The 14594-nt window shown below is 31.5% G+C and overlaps 2 protein-coding genes and 1 pseudogene across 2 annotated transcripts; all 3 read right to left on the minus strand.

Moving 5' to 3' along the window:
• Positions 1-484: 484 nt before the first annotated feature.
• LOC114414149 lies at positions 485-2442 on the minus strand (annotated as a pseudogene).
• A 4756-nt stretch (positions 2443-7198) lies between these two features.
• Positions 7199-10457, minus strand: LOC114414838 ((S)-coclaurine N-methyltransferase-like). Its single transcript, XM_028379275.1, has 8 exons — positions 10128-10457; positions 9903-10011; positions 8834-9058; positions 8564-8663; positions 8375-8485; positions 8144-8227; positions 7854-7912; positions 7199-7728 (listed from the first exon to the last, which is right to left on the minus strand). Exons 1-8 carry the CDS (start codon positions 10312-10314, stop codon positions 7536-7538), a joined length of 1068 nt encoding a protein of 355 aa, XP_028235076.1. The 5' UTR covers positions 10315-10457; the 3' UTR covers positions 7199-7535.
• Positions 10458-12291: 1834 nt separating this feature from the next.
• On the minus strand, positions 12292-13818 carry LOC114414005 (probable WRKY transcription factor 50). Its single transcript, XM_028378384.1, has 3 exons — positions 13579-13818; positions 13310-13451; positions 12292-13051 (listed from the first exon to the last, which is right to left on the minus strand). The coding sequence occupies exons 1-3, from the start codon at positions 13796-13798 to the stop codon at positions 12928-12930; spliced, it is 486 nt and encodes a 161-aa protein (XP_028234185.1). The 5' UTR covers positions 13799-13818; the 3' UTR covers positions 12292-12927.
• Between the last annotated feature and the right edge of the window lie 776 nt (positions 13819-14594).

A 14594-nucleotide genomic window follows, 5' to 3' on the forward strand; every position in this document is an offset into this window, starting at 1 on the left:
ATTCTACCTTGCAGCCAATCGTAAAACAAATGTTTTTGGTCACTGTATGTTAAATAATTGAAATCCAGACAAAAAGAAAATTAAAATTAATTGGGCCTTATATTGATTGAGTCATACTCTTTCTTAATATGATTTTGACTCCATGTACTTTTATCTCCAAATCTTTGTAACAACGAATAATAATTCGTTAAACTAGAACAACGTACGAGTCCATGATCTTATGAACAAAATAAAATAAGGCCTTTAAACCAAATATAGCTAGTATTAACTCAACATTTTTATTGAAAGACAACATTCTTTCAAAAAACTCATCATTTAAATGTTAATATATCAAAGTTTAAGCTATTTTATTTATTTGGTCAATTACTATCAAGTTAGATTGAATGTCTTATTAGAAGTTAAACACATTTTGTAACATCTAGAAATTTTGTCTATTTATTTATTTAAAAAACATTTATTACATAAAAAGATAAAATTGTTCGTCTTAACTTTTTTCACCTCCGATGCACCATATTGTTTGAACAGCAAGATAAAGTTGTAGTGTATCAAGGGAAGGAAGGAGATCATGTGTTTGCACTTTGGACTTTGGAGCTTGCAGCATTGCATTAGGGGCCAAAGTCAAGGATTGAGACAGGAAAAACTAAAGTCAAGCAACCAATTAAAACAAGTTAACTATAAAAGCATACAATAAAAGCAAACAACACTATTGAAGGGTGCAACCTCGATTAGCAGCTTTTTTGTCCTAACGCCATTCTCAAAAAGACAAATAAAAAGACTAGGTTTCGGCTTATTTTATTTCTTTTTGAAAAGGAAGTGTGCAACAATCCATTCTTCACCGTTATTGTATCCGAAAAGTTCTGCTACAGTTATGAAGAAAGTTCTCCAATAAGCAGTCCACTTGGTAGCTGAATCCTTGCCATACCTTGATTGCATAATTGGCTTGATGTAAGTCATTCTTTGGTCCATTCTTCACTGCAACATAAATTCATTTTTTTCTTCAGTAATACAGTTCAAACTTGTTTTGTAAAGAAATGGAATATAGCAATATTGCTGTAAATCATCGAGCAGGTCTGTGCGTAATGTTTCCCATTTACTAGCCAATGATCGATGATGTTGGACAAGTAGTCTCAATAATTTAAGAGGGGTGAATTAAGTCTCACACAAATTTTTACTAACAAATTTTAATCTCGTATTAAATGATAAACTCAGAATGCAAAAGAAGAAACAACAATCAATCTAATCGATGTTCTTTAAACATACAAAAAAAAATTGATTTTAATAAAATAAATGAAATAAGAGAAAAAAAAATTACATGCTCGATTTTACAAACTTTGATCACACCTTGAAATTCAAAACAGACTCTTAAGTTCAAGAAAACGTGGCTTCAACACTAATTATTTATTCACTAGTTCTAACCTCAAACATTTCTCTGGAAAGTATTCTGTTATAGAAGCCTCCATTTCAAACGTGCTAATATCTGGAACTGTAATATTCAAATTTTGCAACTGAAGATCCCTGACAAGAGAGCAACAAAAGCTAAATATTAGTTTCACATAATTAAGTTGTCATCTGTCTAATAATTTTTTTGTTAACCATATGACTGGCATGCATAGTGCTTTAAAGCAAACAAAGGGATATCAAACAGCATACCAGCACTTCTCATCAATATAAGCCTTTTGAGTTGTAGAATTGCAGATTCCTGTAACCCTGCAGTTAGTGTACTTCTTGGCAATGTATAAAGCCAGCGATCCCCCTACCACATCCCACATCAAGTACTGTATAACCATCTTTTAGGTTTGATCTCTTGCAGTACAGTTTCAACATTGCTTCTTCAGCATCATCCAGCGTCATTGAGGCAGAAGAGAAACAGGAACAGCTGCATCATCAGTTCATGCATATACGAATGTTATATTAGCCATAAGGTTGTGCAATGTATTTTAATTATTACCATTTTTTCTTTCATGCACACAACTTGACAATGTCAGTAATTTATAATTTCATATAAATTACATACCTCATATATTCATCTGTAGTGTGAGTGTCTGTTTTCTTTATTTTATTTTATTTTCTTCTAAAAACTAAAAACAATTTTTGAAAATAGAAATCAAAGAAAAAAGATCACTATCTATTAGCAACATAGAAATCAAAAGAACTTTAAGTTAAAATTATCAATCAACTACTTATTTATTTTTAAACCTTTAATTTTGAGTTTTATTTTTAAGCAGTATTAAGTTAAAATAGGAAGAAAAAAAGTTAAGCCAAACATAGGCTAGACATTTCGTAATCAACATATATGGAGGCAGATAAAGAAATAGCTAGGGTACAACAATTTTTACTGGTACCCGTATTTGAGATTGTTTCCAGCACAAGCTTGAAAGAAAGCGGTCTCGGGATTTCATAATATTGAGATTTTAGTTCATTAGACTTGATTGCTATGAGCATTTCCTGTAAAGCTGAAAGAGTACCAGGCATGTCTGATATTCATCTTCAAAATTACGTGATATATATATATATATATATATATATATATATATATATATATGATTATGGTAAGGGACGTTCTAATTCAAATCAACCCAAAATAAAAATCAAAGAGAGACTAAAAAAAATTAAAAATTGAATCAAACTGATATCTTTTCGATTGTTACATGTTGAACCGAACAAAATCAAATCAAACCCTAAATATTTATTTATATTATAATATTATTTTTAATTGCTTATGATTTTTTATTTTTGATGCAGCAGAAGAAATCCACGTAGTAAAAATAATTGTTATATATTTATATTAATTTATGGTTGGCTGAAAGCTTTTGAAATTGTTTCTTGTGGCATATGCATCACGTCATGCAAAAAAAGATCTAAATACACGAACTTATGTGTGAGAAAAAAAGAGATTTTGTTAGTTTAAGTGAACATAATAAAACAAAATTTTAATTCAAAGAAAAAGTTGAATCAGGTTTTAATCTCTAAAGATAAAATTTGAAATATTAAAAATTACAAAAAATGATCTAAACCAGATCATAAAAGATAAAAAAAACTAGTTTGATTAGGTTTAAATTTAATATTATATTCAAATCAAATTAAATCGAATGTGTATAATTTTTATGTTTGATTTAAATGATTTTTTAATCAAAAACAAGATCAAAGTGCACCGTGAAGACCTCTGATTATTATGATTGCAAAATTATATTCTTCTATTCTTTTCATGAGGTTCGCCGCTGCGTAGTACGGAAGCTCCATTAAATCAGCACGCGCAATGGAAGATGGTAGATTGCTAGGAGTAGTGAGTCTCTCTTTGTCTCTTTGGATATGCATGCTCTTTTTATAGCATCCTCCATTGTCTTTTATTTTTATTAATTAGGATTTAGGACTCAACTACCACTTTAGTTGACTAATTCTTGAAATTGGACAGCACTCTGCCATTAGTTCATCAATTAAAGGAAATTATAAACAAAATTAAACGGGTAAATTGCTATTTCAATTTTTTAAAAATGTCTTTAAATGATAACATTAATATGTAAGAGTTGTATATTTCTTTTAAAAAAATATATGTTTAAGAGTTAAACTAATATTATAATGTTTACAGACTTCAAATTCCAAAGTGTTGTTACTTGTCGATCAATTATTGAATAAACTACCATTTTGGTTATTGAGAATACTAACACATTATAATATTTCCCAATATGAGCTACATTAGGAAGCTTTTACGAGTTATATATAAGCAGAAGAGGAGTGCTAACTTTGCATTTTTTAATAATGTAATTTTTATGATACTTTCAACCAACGAGAAATTTATATATCATAGACACACTTTTTAAATAATTATGACAAAAATCAATGAACTTATTAGATAATTTGTAATTAGATGATATTAATATATTCTAATTATTTTTAATATTGAATGAAAAAACTGAATGAATTTATGAAATCTATTAGACTCACTCTCTATTTAATAGGATAAATATTGACCGAATAATAAAACTCATTTTTTAAATATAAAACGTTGAAAATATTTATCATCAACATGTCTATATATAATCTTAAAAAAAAAACATGTCTACCATATCCAATAATGACTGTAAAAAATAACATGCATGACACAAATTAAGTGAGAGTGGGGCATGTCTGGGATGACTCAGGGAAGATCGACTTTCAGTTTCTGGAGATGTTAAAGTCAAGAAAAATACAGTATTAGTCTTATTAGTTGCTGAAATATTAAAATTATCACGTATAAATTACTATTAAAATATGACTTTTGTTTTAAATCGAGCTGATAATTTGAGGACTAATTTGACCTGACAAAATATATTTTAAGTACTTAATTAGGTGTTAGTTTTTATCTTTCACAGATTAATATGCGACCTGTTAGATGTTAATTAGCCTTCGTAGCTGGGATGGTGCTTTGAGGTCTCGTGCAAGTTCCTTCCAGCCACAAGTTTTTGGTTATCCGAAATTGATATTTGATGATAAAAAACCTGACTCACCAAACTTAAAAATACAGTTTGCATTGTTACACTTCCTTTCCGCCTACAACAACTTATCAACATGACAACAAGAAAAACATTAATTACCGACAACCAAAATCTGTCAGTAACTGTCCGTAGTGAAGTTTTTCCGATCGATTTAACAGTTTTCAATGGATTGGTTTTGTCCTTTAGTCATTTCTGATGAATTTTTTCGTAGGTAACTTCTGTATGTAATTAACAATAATTTTTTTTATAGATAACATTTGTAGATATTTTTTTATGGATTGTCCGTAGGAAATATTTGTCAGAATCCGTCTTCAGAACGGAATACAAGAAAGGGAGAGATTCTTGAACCAAATTAGGAAACAAGATCAATGACTTTGGTGATTACTGACTCGAAATACATCGGAAATTATCAACTAGTTTATTGATTGATTATTTGTCAGTAAATTCCAACGGATATTTCCATAAAAAAATATCAACTAAATTATCGACGGATTATCCATCGGACATCAACGAAATTAATATTAAAAAAAATAAGGAGGGCACGCTGACTGAAATGTATTGATTGTGCTCACAGATGAACTGTATCAGATAGAGATAATATTCACTTTTAGATTCCAAATTTTAGGTTAGGCCAGACTGTTAAATATATATATGTAGGATATGGATGCAAGAATTCTGGCAACAACCTAATTTGAATTTTTAATCTAGAATGTTGATTATTGCCATTGGATAGAATTTTCATTATTATATTTTGGTTCGTTCGTCAGTGAAGCCTCTCCAATCATCAGAATAAGGTTGTGGCTTTGTACATTTGAGTTTTGACCCTTTTATATCTAACAACGGTGGGAGTTTTGATCAAGCAGATAGTCAAGACTTGCGAAAATGATAATAGTCAGGAGTTGGTTTAGTATGTATTTCGGGCATCAATTTGTGTGCATTATGTCAATAAATCTTTTATCCAATGCTTAGTCCCAATTCTCAAAATGAATATTCTAAACTAATTCTGCCTTGCAAGCAATCGTAAAACAAATGTTAAGGGACTTAATTTAATTGATCGAATATAATTTATAAGTTATCGTAAATCTTATAATACTATTTTTGATTCGTACATGTCAAAGAACCGTAAAACAAATATTTTTGGTTCCTATATAAAATAATTGAAATCCAGAAAGAAAAAATTGAGATTACTTGGGCCTAATTGTTTGTAACACATTCTTCTTTGATTCCATACTTTAAACTTCAAATATATGCTTTGTAACAATCAATCAATTTACATTAAATAATAAGATTTTAAGTATTTTTTGTCCCTAAAATTATGATATCTATTTTTTAGTCATTCAAATAAAAAATTATATTTTCTATTCCTTCAAAATTTTAAAATAAATATTATTTTTAGTCACTTTGCTAGAATTTGAGGATTAAAAAAACAAATTTTATTCGAGAGACTAAAAAAATAGATCATCTAATTTGATAAACTAAAAATATAATTAAGTCAAATAATAGTTCATTAAAATAGAACGTCAGAGTCCATGATCTTATTAACTCAACATTTTAATGTTGATGTATCAATTTTTAAGCTATTTGATTTATTGAAAAAATTACACTCATCCATTCTCCATTTAATACTTATTACATGTGAATCCCCCTACTTATATTTCTTTTGCCTCCCTTAATGGTTAGTGATAATGTTAGTTTTTTCAAAAATATCAAAATAATTCTTACTAATTTAATCACATACATTGAGTAATTTGAAATCCTCCAATCCTCTCTGCCAGGGTTTGCAAAAACAAGAACCATTAGTGAGCCTAGTGTGTGTCATTTTGATACGTGAAGGGAGGTTAAGAAGAGGCGACCTCCAAAAGTGGGTTGAACATGCGATGGTCTTCAGTGGTGGTAGTGGTTGTCGCTGTCCAAGTCATGTGGTGATCGTCGGTGTTGCTAGTGTTTGTCATCTAGAAATGGATTGCGTGTGTGACCTACAATAGTCGTCGATATTGGTGGTAGTTATTATTCTTATTTGAGGTGTTGGTGATGGTTGTCATCCAAATACTGATTACACAAAGTTTCGTCCAAACACTGATTTCGTGCTCACTTAAACCATATTATTTTCAATTTTTTAATTGGGTTTTTCGATTTTAATATTGTAAAGATGATTTTAGTTGAAGACCATTTTTACTATCGAAATCATCCTACTATTTGTTTTGGAACCACTACATGTGTGGGAACCATTTGTATCTATAGTGGTGTTTTATGGAACTTTTTTTATATTTGATTTGTTTGTTGTCAATATGTAGGAAATATCATGAATGAGTTTAATAATTACTTTGGTCATCGTGTACTTGTGAATGAACAAGTGAATGATATTATGATTGAGGTTGTTCCTATAGTTAAAGATGATATAGTTGTCAATGAAAATGAAACTGTAAAGGTTGATGAAGTGTATGTAAGTGATGAAGATGTGTCTTTGATGAAACAGGGAATATTATTGGAGTTGTACATTCATATTCAGACAGGAATAAAATTGTTTCTAGAATTTTTTTCTATTTATTTGTTTTAAAGAATATTACATAAAAGATAAAATTGTTCGTCCTAACTTTTTTTTCACCACCGATGCACTCTATTGTTTGAAAAGCAAGATAAAATTGTAGTCTCAAGGGAAGGAAGAAGACCATGTGTTTGGAGCGTCACAAATATATGGTCATCTGCCTTGCGCACAACCATTTTCGTTACAAGGTAATAGAAAAAAAATCTAATAGAGGGGTCTAAGTGCATATTTTAAAGTTTATGAACCAGGGAGCACATGCATGACCCTTCGACCCAAGTTCTGAGGGTTGAATTGGACTTTCCCTAAATTTAAGATAAAACAAGACTGGAATGGCTACACCATAACATTAGGGGCCGAAGACAAAGGATTGAGACAGGAAAAAATACAGACAAGCAACCAATTAAAACAAGTTAACTGATAAAATTATGCAACATCATTGAAGGGTGCAACCTCGTTTAGCAGCTTCTTTTAACGCCATTCTTAAATAGCCAAATTAAAAGATTAGGTTTGGTCTTATTTTATTTCTTTTTGAAAAGGAAGTGTGCAATCATCCATTCTTCACCGTTATTATATGCAAAAGTTTCTGCTCCAACTATGAAGAATGCTCTCCAATAGGCAGTCCACTTGGTAGCTGAATCCTTGCCATACGTTGATTCCATAATTGGCTTGATGTAAGTCATTTTCTGGTCCATTCTTTTGAGCCATTCTTCACTGCAACATAAATTCATTTCGTCTTAAGTAATACAGTTCAAACTTTCCTTGTAAACAAAAACTATTCATGGAATATGACAAGATAGATTGCTGTAAAATCATTGAGCAATTTAAATGATTCTAACCTGGTCTGTGCGGAGTGTTTCCCATTTACTAGCCAATGGTTGATGACTGTAACATCATCCTGCATACATAGCCAAAGAAGTCAGTTATAGTTGAGCTAAACCTGGACGCAATATAAAGGTGTTACACAAAAATTTAGCAGGTACTTCTGCTCTTGCATTTTCTTTTTCTTTTAAGGAAAAAAAAGAATACTTTATCTTTTAGAATACACATCAAAATTTGATAGGATTCTGAAATACCAATACCATCAGGTAATAATAAAGTTATAGCATAAGTATCAAAGCAAACTTACTTGGAAATAAAGAAGTAGATTTGCAGAAGGCATAGTTGCTCCAGCAAAGAAGTATCTTGTAATCCAGTCATCTTCATTTTTGTCCTTCATGAAGAAGTAGCCAGTGGGTAAATGAATTGTATCCATGAAAAGTTAAGAACTCACTACGCTTTGTTAAGATATAATATCATAAACAAAACAACCAACAAATCATGATGGCCAAATTGATTAACAGCGTCATGTTCGGTTCACCTCAAAGTGGTAGGCAAATGCTTTGTGGCACATGATATGAACAAATAAAAGGCTATCCTCTTTCATCCATTTGGATATCTTCTTGAGAAGATCTTTATAGTTCTTCATATGCTGCACGAAGGTCAAAACTGACTTTAAAATTCAAGAAAACATGGCTTCAACACTAATTATTTGTTCACAAATTCTAACCTCAAACATTTCTATGGAAAATATTCTGTCGTAAGAAGCCTCCATTTCAAATGTGCCAATATCAGCAACTATAATATTCAAATTTTGCAGCTGAAGATCCCTGATAAGAGAGCAGCAGAAGAGAATGTGATTTTGATCATCATGCATTATTTAACTTAGTTTGCAAGCTAAATATTGGTTACACGTAAGTGTCATCTGTTATCAAGATTTTTGTTAACTGCATGACATACATAATGCTTTAAGCAAACAATGGAATATCAAACAGCTTACCGGCACTTCTCCTCAATATAAGTCTTTTGAGTTGTCGAATAGCTGATTCCTGTAACCCTGCAGTTAGTGTACTTCTTGGCAATGTACAAAACCAGTGATCCCCAACCGCATCCCAAATCAAGTACTGTATGACCATCTTTCAAATTTGATCTCTCGCAGCACAGTTTCAACATTGCTTCTTCAGCATCATCCAGTGTCATAGAGGCAGAAGGGAAATAGCAACAGCTGCATCAGTTCATGCATATACGAATGTTATATTAGCCATAAGGTCATGTGTGTATTTTGCCATTTTTCTTTCATGCAGACATATCTGTCAGTAATTTATATTGCCTGACATCCCTAATATATTCAATTTGCAACAGAAAAGAACTTGTTTATAATCTTTACAGTTCTGCTACACATAACTTAATCTGTACAGGAAACCTGCTTTAGCTAATCAAGTAAGCTATGACAAGGTTGTGCCCAGTGCCTACCATTCATCCTGTACACCCTTTTAGGTTGATCTTGCTGTAAAGACTAAGGGCCTATTTGATTTCCTTTTTGCTTTTTGGCTTTAAAAACTGTTCTTAAAAATAAATCCATGCTACTCAAAAATCAATTTGTCGTCCAAAATCTATTATGTTTTGAAATTTTTTTTCCAAAACATGTTTTTTTTTTTTTTTAAAAAAAAGAAACAGTTGAATGATATTCTCATCCTCTTCTTCTATCTGGTGATCCTAGCTCAAGGGTGTGAGTAATCTGTAGTGGTGAGACATGAACTTAGTGTGAGTGTCCGGTTTATTTTAAACTAAAAACAATTTTTTAAAATAGAAATCAAATAAACAGGATCAATGTCTACTGGCAGCATAAAAGTCAAGGGAACTTCTAAGCTAAAACTACCAATCAACTACTACTTTATTTTTAAACCTTTTTATTATGAGTTTAATTTTAAAATATTATTAAGCCAAGACAAAAAATAGCTTGTGCAAAAGTCAGTACATAGGTTAGACGTTTCATAATCAGCATAAGGACAGATAAAGCAAGAGGGTAAAATTAATTTTTCAGTGTGAGCATTTTTTTTTTTAAGTACCTGAAATTGAGTTTGTTTCCGAGCACCAACTTGAAGAAAGCGGTAGGCAACTCATAAAGTTGAGAATTTGTCTCATCAGTGTCGATTGCTATGGGCATCTGTTGTAGAGCTGAAAGTGTAGCAGACATGAAATTCATCTTGTTCTTTTCTTTTCATGTGTGCAATTATAAGTATTGATAGTTTTGATGTTAAGTTAAGAAGGTAAGAGAGAGAGAGAGAGAGTACAATGCGCAAAGTGAAGGAGATCGGAGAGTTGAAGTTCGGAGGATGATTTGTAGCCAGAGCGAAGGATGTTAGCCGCCATGAAGCGACCATATCTCCTGGTGACAAAGTCAGGGAGCAAGTTGTGTTCGAGTGCAGCCAGAATGAGCTTCACCGCAGTGTTGTACGCAAGCTGCTTCATCCCTTCCATTAAACCACGCCCAATGGAACTTTCACTCAATGAGCAGAAATGGCAACAGCGTCTCCACTTAGCTTAGGCTTATATCTTTAACCTGTTAACATCAAAGCTTACTGTCACTTTCACATGTTTTTTTCTTTTTCTTTTACCGAGTATACTGTTCATTGATGGAAATCACTCATTTCGTCGGAAGGATGTTCATGATATAAATATTAGTATATCTCTCCTAATATATTTTCTGTTTCAAAACAATGGTCTTTTTCTAGTTTTTTAAACTATTTTCCCCAACAATAGTCCCGGCCATAATTATGAAGATAAATTAATACTTGCACTCAAAAGAAAAGAGACATTTCTCAAAAAATTAAGTTAGTGAATAATAGAATTAATTATTATTGGGGATTAGTAGAATAATTTATGATAAAAGTAGTAAAAAAATTAAAAATATTTTAATATAAATTTATATCAATTGAATATTTCTTAATACTCAGGTTCGAATTTAAACTCAACTATTTAATCAAAAAAACATAAATGACTCTGAGTTATGCCTCTCAAATATCATTTTTACATGCTGTCTGAGTCATTTTGGGATCCAAAACACGTTGCCTGAGAGTCTATTGGGTCTTTTTTTTTTCTTTTTTCTTGAAAATTGATAATCTGATTAGTTGATTTGAAATTATTCTCTCTCTTTTTTTTAAAAGATGACAAGTAATTTGAAATCATTGTTGTTAGTTGTGGTTTCAAATAATTATTTTTCATACACTATAACATTGCTTTTTTCAATTTTTTTTTTGAAGAATATTATTTCTTTTATTTATTCACCTTTTTTTTCCCTCTTTTTCCCGTGCTCAACACATTACACCGCTATCCAGCTCTCTGCTGCAGAAATTATAACTGAATGACATCCAACAATTTCTATTGAGCAAATCATTAAAATAAATATAACAAGATGTTGATATGTTTGAACCCAAAAATCCAATCATTCTCTCTAACGTAACTCTTCTTCCTCTTTATACACGAAGAATAAATAAATAAATAAAAAGAAATTTTATTTCTACAATAACGAATAGCGGAATAGACTCATATATGTTTAACATATTAGAAATAATTTTTTTACTTATCTATAATTTATAACCTATAATCTATAATAATTATATAAAAACTGTCCGGATGTTGGAAAGTTTTTTTGTCAACTTTTTTATTCTGCATTTTTTTCTCTCCTTTGTTATTTGCCATTCTTTATTGAAAATATTCGGTATTGAGAGTTCAAAGCATGGGTAGTTACAGTATGCTAGTTTTTTTTTTTTTTTTAAATGTATGGCTGAAAAGAAATGTAGCATTTTTATTATTATAGGATAAAGATAAACTATATTTTTAAGTCATTGAACTTTCGTCAATTTTCATTTTTAGTTTAAATAGATTAAATTTGTCATATGATTTTCTGTCTCCGCTTTGTAGAAGGGATTTCGTTGTGATTATTTTAGGTGGGCTGGTGTAAACGAAGGTGAAGGTGATGTGGATGATCAAATGGTTGTTGGAGCCATTGAAGAGCAGAATAAGAAGATAACTAAGCTGCAGAAGAAGTTAATGTTGAAGGCAGGAAAGGGTAATGTTTTATGGTTCTGGCTTTATTGTCTTGGCTGCTGATCATGTTTATAGTCGTGGTGTCTCTTGTTAAATGTAGTTAGTGAAAGACACTTGCAATTGTGTAATTTTGAAATAGTTTGTTTTGTCACCTTTGTTGATATAATCCTACTACCTTAAGGGCGTTGAATAGAAAATTCCAAAAAGATAAGATCAGAGACACATAAAAAGTCTTTAGGGTTCTCATGAGTTTATGGTAGATGTTGGGCTCATAAGCTAAGTATGAATTTATTTATCCGCTTGCACACCATCATTTTTATCCCCTCCACATCAACATCCCCTTCACCATCACATTTATGGTTCTTTTTGGTTTGAATATTAGTTGGAGTTGGAGATCATGTGGTCTGTTTCTTTCTCCCCTGACCTCATGCGCAGCATAAAATCCTTAATACATTTATAGGTTAGGGGTTCTAAGAGGTGAAGAAATTTTGGAAAAACAGGGATTTTAGAAGATTAGGGGAATTCACGTAGAAAGTACTGCTGCTTGTAGTTTAATTCACAAGCTAATTCAATACAAAATATATCTACTGAATAAAGACAAGAAAAAAAAATGCTAACAGCATAAAAAAAACATAAACCTTTGGGGTATTACAAACCATACATGGGGTCACAGTGCGAAAATAGGGTATACAACATAGGGAAATCTGATTGTCCTTTTTCGTTATATCCTCCTCACAGTTGTGTCAACCTTTATTCACATCCATGAAATCATTTATACTCAATAGTGACTGTGCTAGTTCTATGTACTATTGTTTAGAAACATGGCACCTTCCAAAATCCATTGTCGTGGAGAGAAAACAAGTTTCCTCTGTTTGATCTTCATAGCCCTTAAAGTTAAACTGTTCATGAAAAATTACTAACTTTGATAATTGTCGACATGCCTCACAAGTAACACTTTACAAGAGCATGTGTAGTGATGATAAGAACCAGTGGTTGTACTTGCGGCTATGGCCCACGAAACTGCAAAACTTCTTAATTTTCGACTTAGCTATAACTTGGGTGAGTATGGATTCCTTCGTAGGTTGTTATTACAAACCTTGGATCATCCTTATCTCTTTCAACTCTCTTTTTGACCTGCCATCCGTCCACTGAGCACCTATAGTAGTTCCTGGAATCAGATGTTCTAAATTAGTTAAATGCGTGATTGAAGTGTGGGATTATTTTTTAAGAGTATGAAAATGAGAAGTTCCAATTTTTTATATATTGCATGATCTAGTACTAACATGTGTTTATGTTCCGACCAATCTTGACACATAACAAAGTTTTTCAGTTTATAAGAAAGAGTTAATAAAATCTAGCAACATAAAGAGATTAATCAGAACTATGATGATCAAATATCATGCAATAATTTATCGTATATATATACCTTGGATTGGGGCTGTTTTTCACCATTTTCTTTCCGTACTTCCTCCACTTGGAGCCGTCGTCCAGTATTTCAACCTCTGACTTTGTTTTGAATGCAACTCTATCCCTGACTTCCTTCTTCTCACGTTCATTGCCAACGTCTCCTACGACACAACCAATGACGTAGAAGCCAAGAAAAGCAAAACTATGAGAAGATGCTCAATCAGTTGTACTGATATTGAATTACAAATTAATAAGTAAAACAAATTGCATTTCAGGAACTTGGCTTACTGCTAGAAGACTCTTCAAAGTGGGTGCCACTTCCTCCAAAGCCACCAACTTCATTGGCTTGATTGTTATGGCTGAAGGCATGCCCCGAAACAAATGAATCCGGGTCATCGTCTAGCCATTGATCATCATCAAAATTCAAGTGCTCAGAGAGCTCCAAAGGCCATTGGTTGGTGACATAATTGTCAGCTGAATCTGCTGGTCTTGGATTTTTATCTGTCATTTTGGCACCATTGATACGAAAAGAAAGGATCATGGTGCACATAATTTAAACTCCACAATCTTGAAATAGTTTGTTTTGTCACCTTTGTTGATGTAATCCTACCTTAAGGGCGTTGAAATATTAAAGTTATCACGTATTAGTTATTCAAATATGACTTTTATTGGAGATATGATAATTTTAGGACTGGAACTAATTTGACCTGACAAAATATATATTTTAACTTATAAGTACTTAGGTGTTAATTTAATAATTTTTATCTGTCACAGATTAATATGCGACCTGTTAAATGTTAATTGGCTATTGAGTGGCGTGGTTAGACCAACCCCTTTGTAGAATCGTAGCTGAGAATTACAAGTCAAAAGTGATCGACGGTGCTTTGAGGTCTCATGGAAGACTAACTCGGGCATTGAATTGGTTTTGAAGAAATTCCAATTTCAATTTTTTTTACTTTGTTACTCAGTTGATTTTGTTTTTTAAATTTAAATTTAATTTAACCTAATACAATATAAAGTTATTTGGATGTTGGGTTGCCGGTTAGGGTTATAAATAAGGGAGTGCTGTTCATTGTAACTAATTAAGACTTTTTTTTTCTGAGCCAATATTAGTTGTTGATTGTTAATTTTTTTTTTGTTGGTAGAGAGATTGGAACCCACACATCTTCTCTCCTTCTTTCTCTCTTCACACATTGAACTAAGTACATACGTGAAAAAATTTGTGTAGTTTTGTTAGTTTATTTGTTTATCCTCTCTTTTGTTGTGGTGTAAGCATTGTCATCTATTAGTTGTTGAATGTTAAT

Source organism: Glycine soja, chromosome 6, assembly GCF_004193775.1.
Source record: "Glycine soja cultivar W05 chromosome 6, ASM419377v2, whole genome shotgun sequence".
NCBI lineage: Eukaryota > Viridiplantae > Streptophyta > Magnoliopsida > Fabales > Fabaceae > Glycine > Glycine soja.